The sequence below is a fragment of the Lampris incognitus genome, chromosome 2, assembly GCF_029633865.1.
Source record: "Lampris incognitus isolate fLamInc1 chromosome 2, fLamInc1.hap2, whole genome shotgun sequence".
In the NCBI taxonomy this organism is placed as follows: domain Eukaryota; kingdom Metazoa; phylum Chordata; class Actinopteri; order Lampriformes; family Lampridae; genus Lampris; species Lampris incognitus.
Genome location: NC_079212.1, coordinates 144740605 through 144750275, shown reverse-complemented (window position 1 = coordinate 144750275; position 9671 = coordinate 144740605). Strand labels below are relative to the sequence as shown.

Sequence of the window (9671 nt, the reverse complement as noted above, 5' to 3'; positions counted from 1 at the left end):
TGGCTGTGTAGCTAGGAGCAGTGGGTGGCCGCCGTGCAGCGCCCGGGGACCGACTCCACCTCGTCTTTCCGTTGCCTTGCTCAAGGATACAGACAGCAGTATGAACCCTAACATGCATGTCTTTTTGATGCAGCCCCCCGGAGGAAACCCACCACAGACACGGGGAGAACATGCAAACTCCACACAGAGGACGACCTGGGATGGTTGGACTACCCAGGGGTTCGAACCCAGGGCCTTCTTGCTGTGAGGCGACGGCGCCAACCACTGCGCCGCCGTGCTGGCAGAAAGTTATTAGGTATTATTAAACCATAAAGTTGTCAGGGGTTTTGAAAAGAAACAACACAAGCGAACTATAAATGCACATCTTTATTCCAGCTGGATTTAATGAGCAAACGTACATCGTCTGAGTGTTTTTCACGTCACACCCTTTCCCCAAAACAACATGGCAGAAGACGTCCTCCCCATCCCATCTCCCACACTGCGTTCATCCCAAAACTATCAGATTTAGTACACAACCTCCAATTTACGACAAGGCGTCTGCACACATGCGCGCACACACAACACGCCTCCAGGAATAGTCATGACTCAGTTTACACACACGAGCACGAGACCTGATTTTAATTTTGCAGCACAGATGTGATTTTGGCCACTTGACCATAAAGGTTTTTGCACTTCCCGTAGGGACGGAAACCAATAACTAAGACGAGGAATGTGGAAGTCTTGGTCTCTAACAGTGTCTGGGTTTCTGAGCACCTGCTGCAGAAAGGACGTCACTCGCAAAACCTCTCGAACCAGTTTTGAGGTTCGTCCTCTTCCCCAGCACAAGTATTCCGGGCACACAAACAGACGGTGTAGTATTTAACGCCAGTCTGAGGACTTTTGGCAATATGAAAACATAACCTCCAGACACCATGGAAACACAAACAAGGTTATTTGGCCTCCTGCTAGTTTCCTCTGTGGGGGTTGGGGGGACTTTAATAAATATTAAACCAGCGAGTCAAACGGGAGTCAGTGTTTCATTCTACATCAACGTCAGGTCTATTCCCCCCCCCCCCCACCCCACTAGTTGGACTTGTACGGATACGGTTTGACGGATTTTATCTCCCGGGTAAGAAGCATTCTGGAAAACGAGTTGCAGGCACAAAGAAACAACAACAACAACAACAACATCAGTAGTAAAGAAAGGCGTGCAGGTTGAGGGAGCTCAGCTGACCGGCCGTCTGACACCATCGCGTTCAGTATTTTACTGGTTTGCACTACAGTTAACTGGTGTTGTCCGACACACAGCAGCAGCGTGAGACAGTTTGCTCGGAGGCCAAAGCAGTGGCCAGCAGATTTGAAAATTCATAAGCCGCTTTCATTCATTGACTAGCCACACTGACTAGCCACAGAAGCCCCCTAAGAGTGGTGTGCTATCTGACCACAGTGAACGTTAACCAGCTGTGGTCATCCAGTTTACCAGCGTGACCCCGAACTTCCACATTAACTTGGGTAAACTACTTAGTGATGTAAAGAAACATGCTACACTTACGAAAACAACCCATCAGCTGACGGTTCTGGAGGTCTGGAAGGATTAAAGCATGTTGGGTTTTTAAGGCTGTACTCGGATCAGTGGCGACAACTATTTTGGAGGTACTCGCGGGTTCGATGGGCGTTAAATCTAGCTGTCACATCAGCGGTGGTCGGGACATTCTCACAAACTGATTTGAGCATCAATTTACCAATCAAGTATCAAAAACGATCGTCTCAAGTGCAAATCTGTCAACTTGTTTAATCATTTCCGGGCAGCAAGAATCAACAGAGGAGTCGTTTTGAAATCAGTCAACTCTCAACCTCTTAAATTACCTCACGGCTCTCACAGGACAGTTTAAATCTACCACTTTGCTTTACAAAGTAAAATAATGAAAGCGTCCGTCTCAACCCTTCGTTTAATCTGGTATCGAGTCCGAAAAACTTTTTTTCCCTGATAAGAAACGACCGACCGCTTTCCAGCGCTGCGTTACCCGAAACATGAACAACATTCTGAGGGAAAAGGCAGACGTCTCTTTTTTCCTGATGAGAAAGAAGGTTCGTATGACTCGATATCAGATTAAAGAAAAACTTGTCAAGAGGACATTTTCTTGCAGCAGTCAGAGCATTGGATTCAATCAAAACGGCGTGGCGGTGTCTCAGTGCCGCGGTGCATTATGGGACAGTGACGTGGAAGGGTGAGCCGGGGATGTGGTCCTCTCCCCATTTGACGGCCAGGATGTAGCTGCCCCGCTCCTTCAGCATGTAGCTGACGTTGTACTGCATGTTCCCCAGGTGTTTGACCAGCACCTCCTCACACGGGACCTGGGGGCCATGAACCCCCACCAGGAGCATGTTCTTACCTGGACAGATGGAGGACGGAGAGAGAGAACAGGAGAGCCCAGAGAAGGGAAAAGAAAGAAAACAGGAAGAAGATATTAGGAGTTTTATCGGTTTTTTTTGGGGGGGGGGGATCGGTCCCCCCCCTTTTCTCCCCAATTGTATCTGGCCAATTACCCCACTCTTCTAAGTCGTCCCAGTTGCTGCTCCACCCCCTCTGCTGATCCGGGGAGGGCTCCAGACTACCACATGTCTCCTCCGACACATGTAGATTCGCCAGCTGCTCCTTATCACCTGACAGTGAGGAGTTTCACCAGGGGGACGTAACGCGTGGGAGGATCACACTATTCCCCCCAGTTCCCCCGACCAAGCAGAGGAGGCGCTAGTGCAGCGACCAGGACACACACCCACATCCGGCGTCCCACCCCCAGACATGGCCGATTGTATCTGTAGGGATGCCCGACCAAGCTGGAGGTAACACGGGGATTCGAACCGGCGATCCCTGTGTTGGTAGGCAACAGAATAGACCGCTACGCTACCCAGACGCTAAAATCACGTTGATAATTACATAGCTACTAACTTGATTGAGGATATATGGAAAAAAATTAAATTGGCCCAGTCATTTTGTAAAACAAAGAAGTATAAATTAAAATCTGCTGTGATGGGTGGTCGCAATGAAAATCTTCCCATAAGGAAAATGAATCTCAGCGCTGCAGCCCATCCTACAGAGCTGGAACCAAAATGATGTCCAAGTGCCGCCGAGCAGAATGTCCCGGAGTCACCGGTGGGTTGCAGCGGTCGACTCACCGGCTCTGCTGCAGTCAACGGAGAAGCTGCTCCTCTGTCCCACGAAGGCCTTGTTTAGGCCTGGGCCTCGACTGAGCACCTTACTGGCATCGGAGGAGGTCGGCCTGGGGGACGCGCTCTGCGACAGGCTGCTGCTCGAGGCTCGGAGCAGCGGGTCCACGTTCAGGGTGGAGGTCTCGCTGGCGTTGGTCACGTTCACCAGCCGCTGACCTGAAAGAGGACAGGCGGTGAATCGGACATGGAGACTACGCAGAACGAACGTGGATGACAAGACAGGTACAACACTGTGACACCCATCGCAGGCATTACTGATAAATCAGCCTGTCTTAATCAAAGCCTAACCAAAGTAGAGTAACGGGTCCGAACCTATGACTTTAGCCTTGAAGGGGCTTCCAGTGATGTGGTTGGGTCCTCCATATTTGATGCTGATCACGTAGTTTCCAGGGGCCATGGGTGTGTATTGAACCTTGTAACCCTCTGGGATCTCCTGGCAGTCCATCTTCACCTTGGAGGGGCCCTCAATGGTCACTGCCAGGGCCCCGGGCCCCGCCCTCGTGTTGTTGATGATGAACTCTGACTGGGTGCCTGGAGGGCCAAAAAGAAGTGGAGTCATTTTAATTGTTCTTGATTTTACATTTCAGGCTTTAGTGGACAAGAAACAACAAAACGACCGACAAAATCTTTAGAAGCAACCCACAGACAGGGAGACAACCAGACAGGTAAACAGGCTCATAGAAAGACAGACAGGCAGGCAGGTAGACAGACAGAAGGCTAGACAAGCAGGTATAATGACAGATGGGTAGAAAGACACACACAGACACACACACAAGCATACCATGAGACAGGTAAACAGGCTCGTAGAAAGACAGAGACAGGTAGACGGGCAGGTAAACAGACAAGTAGACAGACAGGTGAACATACAGGTAGAGGGATAGACAGGTAAAGAAATACACAGGCAGGTAGAACAACAGACAAGTAAGCCCAACCTGTGGTTCCTCTCTCCAGTCCGGCTCCGTATGCTGAGACCAGGCCAGGTTCTCCGGTCTGTCCTGGTTCTCCCACTCGGACCTTAAAGGGACTTCCGGGGATGTGAACGCCGTTAAACGTGACGTCGATGGAGTGGATCCCGTTCTCCCGGGGGATGAAGCGGATGGCATATTTATCTGGGTGGCAGGACGCCGGGGTCACATGTTAGTAGGAACAGCAATCTGAGTTGATGTGCTGCTTACAGCCACACTCACATAATCATATCTGTTTACAAATTATGACGCTGAAATAATACTGGATTAAGAGCTGCTTCTGTCAGATTTGCAGAAGCAGATGAGATTCTTTGTATGTTGCAGCAAGTTTACAAAAACAGAATTTATGTACAGTATATGAAATATGAGACAGTATATGATATACAGTGTATGAAATATGAGACAGTATATGATATACAGTGTATGAAATATGAGACAGTATATGATATACAGTGTATGAAATATGAGACAGTATATGATATACAGTGTATGAAATATGAGACAGTATATGATACAGTGTATGAAATATGAGACAGTATATGATATACAGTGTATGAAATATGAGACAGTATATATATACAGTGTATGAAATATGAGACAGTATATGATATACAGTGTATGAAATATGAGACAGTATATGATATACAGTATATGAAATATGAGACAGTATATGATATACAGTATATGAAATATGAGACAGTATATGATATACAGTGTATGAAATATGAGACAGTATATGATATACAGTGTATGAAATATGAGACACGATAACAGCAAAGAAATATAAAATAGCAGCTCTCTATGATCAAGTATACACACTGACAATATCATCCATCCATTATCCAAGCCGCTTATCCTGCTCTCAGGGTGGTGGGGATGCTGGAGCCTATCCCAGCAGGCATTGGGCGGCAGGCGGGGAGACACCCTGGACAGGCCGCCAGGCCATCACAGGGCCATAACACACACACCTAGGGACAATTTAGTACGGCCGATTCACCTGACCTGCATGTCTTTGGACTGTGGGAGGAAACCCACACAGACACGGGGAGAACATGCAAACTCCACACAGAGGACGACCCGGGACGACCCCCAAGGTTGGACGACCCCGGGGCTCGAACCCAGGACCTACTTGCTGTGAAGGCGACCGCGCTAAGCACTGCGCCACCCTGACAACATTATATTGAGTAGTAATATTATTGTACATTAAATCTAATGCCGACTAAAAAAACCAAACACATCTTTGTCCCTTGAAACCATTCTTTGTGTTCAAAAGGTATTTCACTGTGACAGTAAATCGTCTTGTGTAAAATATGTCTTCATGTCCTCCGCTTTTCGGTAGAAACCTCATTTGGAAGAACATTACTTGGATCTACAGAAAGACTTTGGGGGGGGGGGCTCAATTCCTTTCTGCTCCTTTTGATTTTTAATGCATGTCAACACAACAGTGGTTGTGTTGACATACATGCAGACTACCACATGCCTCTTTCCATACACGTGGAGTCACCAGCCGCTTCTTTTCACCTGACAGTGAGGAGTTTCACCAGGGGGATGTAACACGTGGGACGATCACGCTATTCCCCCCAGTTCCCCCTCCCCCCCGAACCGGAGGAGACGTGAGTGCAGCCACCAGGACACACACCCACATCTGGCTTCCCACCCACAGACACGGCCAGTTGTGTCTGTAGGGACGCCCGACCAAGCCGGAGGCAACACGGGGATTCGAACCGGCGATCCCCGTGTCGGTCGGCAGCGGAATAGACCGCCACGCTACCCAGATGCCCCAGGTTCCAGTCTATTTTGCATGTCTGTTCGTCAGTGTCTCACCTCTCTCCAGCTCAGTGACGGCACATTCCTCCAGGGCTCCGGAGGGGCTGTGAACTTTGGCCTCCATGTTGCCCTGAGCGCCATTCAGACGCACCGCAAAGGATGCTGGGTGATTCACCTTCAGACCTGATTCCTACAGAGGTTAGTCACACAGGAAGGTTAACAGCGCTATCTCACACACACACACACACACTAAAGGAGAAAGATAGGACACTACAACACTCATGGGGAGAAAGTTTGGCAGCACGTGTGTGCGATATGTCTACACATAGCAACACACTGAGGGGCGGCGGGGAGACAGCGCCGATGGCTGAAGCAAATTAAAACGGGACGGCAAATCAAGCAGTAAATGTCACTTCATCGGTTTCTACTGTGCTCGCCTGTGTTATTTTCTGTTCTCGGTGGTTCTACTCTGCTTTTACCTGAGCTCCGGTTGGACCCGCTACAGCAGACAGAGACAGCCGACACACCAAACCAGCAAACGAGACGCTAAGCAGGCCGAGGCACGACGGCCATTTTAAACCAGCTTTGGGAAAATCGTGGAATAAAGTGGGAAGTAGATGTGTTTCCATTGGCTAGTTGCATCCATCCATTATCCGCACCGCTTCATCCTGCCCTCAGGGTGGCGGGGATGCTGGAGCCTATCCCAGCAGTCATTGGGCGGCAGGCGGGGAGACACCCTGGACAGGCCGCCAGGCCGTCACAGGACTGACACACACATTCACACCGAGGGACAGTTTGTACGGCAGGTTCACCGGACGTAAGATAAAAATGAAGGGCGTTTGAACAGATATTCAACAACTCAGATTCAACTGCTCGCCACCGACCTGTCACCGGCGTCCGATGGCGTTTTGTGACGTGCAGTTTTTTTTAAGATCGTGTTTTCGTTCAGCTTTTCTCATCGACAAAGCCGACACAAACTCCGCTTGTTGGAAACACAGCGTTCCCCTCACACCTCCACACTGCGTTGGTGTGCGACGGCAGTCTGAGCTACTGACCCCGTCTGCAGAGGCGTGGTAACAGAACTAGTCTAGAGACTAGAAAGGCCGTGTTATGGAGGTGGTCTATGGTCTGCCCCTGTCTGCTGGAGAGACACAACCAGCGAGTCGACGAGGTTTCTGTTAAAAGCCTTTAAATGAAACACAAGAGAAACACCAACAGATCCACACCAGATTTGTATTTTTTTTTGGGGGGGGGGGTGTCACAGCCAGGCAAATACAACTGGGATCCTCCCAGTACACCAGTCCTCTACTGGTTTGTGCAGGCTTTGGTAGGGGCTGAATGAGCCTGTGTGTATTTGCCTGGCTGTGATGAGGTCCACGGGTCCAGTTGCATAACAAAACCCTTCCTGACTTTAAACCGACTCTTCCTCTGGGAATGCAGTGGGGCTTTAAACCTCCTCTGGCTGAACACATCCCCTGCTGGTATTATGAAGTACTATGCTCGTATTATTATTATTGGCTGGTATTATTCTGGCATTATTAAGTATTATTCTGGTATTATTATTATTGGCTGGTATTATTCTGGTATTATGAAGTATTATTCTGGTATTATTATTATTGGCTGGTATTATTCTGGTATTATGAAGTATTATTCTGGTATTATTATTATTGGCTGGTATTATTCTGGTATTATGAAGTATTATTCTGGTATTATTATTATTGGCTGGTATTATTCTGGTATTATGAAGTATTATTCTGGTATTATGAAGTATTATTCTGGTATTATTATTATTGGCTGGTATTATTAAGTATTATTCTGGTATTATTATTATTCTTATTGGCTGGTATTATTAAGTATTATTCTGGTGTTATTAAGTATTATTCTGGTATTATTATTATTCTTATTGGCTGGTATTATTAAGTATTATTCTGGTTTTATTAAGTATTATTCTGGTATTATTATTATTCTTATTGGCTGGTATTATTCTGGTATTATGAAGTATTATTCTAGTATTATTATTATTGGCGGGTATTATGAAGTATTATTCTGGTATTATTATTATTGGCTGGTATTATTAAGACGTTTACAGACGTCAACAGACCAACTTTGCAAAGTTTCGTTATAATTGGATGAAAGGAAATAAAAGCCTCCATTTACATCAGGTGTCTTATTGGCCAAAGACATATTCCCGTGCCGATAATTCCCATAATGCCCAGCTAGCTGCTCTTCCCAGGTTGTGATGCTGACTCTTGGAGTAACCAGGAAGTTGTTCTGTGAGTTTCCTCGTTTTCTCCTGGTTTTCATTTTTTCTGTAAGTCAACTGCTTTGGGACACGGCCTGTGCCATGGACGGTTACATAGATATACGTCACACCGAAAGAGCGCCCTCCAGCGGTGACATCAGGTGTTGAATAACTGGATAAAAGACGGTTCATCTATTCTGGGTCATACTGACCCGGCACACCACACCTAACTCAGTCCTGACAACAGTTTATGCAACTGGGCCACTTGTCCTCGAGCAAGGCAGGGCAGGCTGAGTGTGGAGGTGTCTCCCCGTGTCTCACCTGAAGGCCGGTAACAGTCAGCCGGCGGGCGTCATGAACTGGGGCGACCACGGGGACGAGGTAGGGACTGTCTGGGATGTGCTGGTCATTGAACTTCACCGAAACCTCATAGTCACCTGGAGAGCGAGAGAGAGAGGAGAGAGAAGGATACAGACAGAGAGGAGAGAGAGAATGAGAGAAAGACAGAAAGTGAAAGAGGGGAGAGATAGAGCATGAGAGAGAGACAGTGAGCGAGAGACACAGAGAGGAGAGAAGAAGAAAAGGAGAGAGGATAGAGAGGAGAGAAGAAGAGAGGAGGAGAGAGAGGAAGAACACAAGAGATGCTGATGTTTAAAAATTAGACTTTAAAACGTTTCATGATGATGAAATGGCTTACAAAAAGCAGCATCTTGTGTAATGATACTCACTTCTCAGCTGTATGTGCGAGTGTGTGTGAATGTTTGTTCATGAGTTCAGCTGTCTGTGTGTGTCTGTATCCGTGGGTGTGCAACTTATGCATGTGTGTGTGTGTGTGTGTCTGTGTGTTTGTATATCTGAGTTTTTCTGTGCATGTCTGTGTGTGTGTTTGATTTTTTGTGTGCGTGTGAATCAGTGTGTGTGTGTGTGTGTGTGTGTGTCTTCTGTACCAGGCTCCTGTGCGAGGTAGGACACTCCACAGGACCCGTCCTTGTGGTCCTCAAAGGAGATTTCTGCCCTGCTGGGACCTTCAACTGCGATGGACAAACCTCCTGCACCAGCCTCCCTGGTCCAGATGCTAAACTCAGCTGGAGAGACAGAGAGGAGAGAAGAGGTGAGAGAAGAGAAGAGGAAAGGAGAGAAGAGGGAAAAATGTTTTAACAAATGACACATTTTTTGACAATATTGAAAAAGTCACTCCAGTCACAAAGTCACATTAACACATCCAAAAAAAGAGTTCATCTTCCATCACAGAACCCCAGGTCAAATCAAGGGGGGGGGGGTGAGGGAGAGAGAGAGAGAGAGAGAGAGAGAGAGAGAGAGAGAGGACCCTTTAGTGGACCATTGCAAAGTAAAAGCAGATGTCTGTCCCATCCTGACTTGAGGGCAAAAAGAAGCATCATACTCAGTGTCTTGTCCCTCACATGATTCCTGGTTGTTGGACACAGCCGCTCCTTCATGTGTCTTGATGCTCAATAATCCAGGTAACA

At 47.5% G+C, this 9671-nt stretch overlaps 1 protein-coding gene across 1 annotated transcript in view; it reads right to left on the bottom strand.

The window, feature by feature from the left end:
• Positions 1 to 237: 237 nt before the first annotated feature.
• The window catches only part of LOC130107729 (filamin-B), a 139288-nt gene continuing 129854 nt past the window's right edge, over positions 238 to 9671 (bottom strand). Inside the window, 7 exon segments of the mRNA XM_056274456.1 lie at positions 238 to 2372; positions 3157 to 3366; positions 3523 to 3741; positions 4143 to 4319; positions 6000 to 6132; positions 8506 to 8621; positions 9132 to 9269. Coding sequence (XP_056130431.1) covers positions 2185 to 2372; positions 3157 to 3366; positions 3523 to 3741; positions 4143 to 4319; positions 6000 to 6132; positions 8506 to 8621; positions 9132 to 9269 — 1181 coding nt within the window. The 3' untranslated portion in view covers positions 238 to 2184.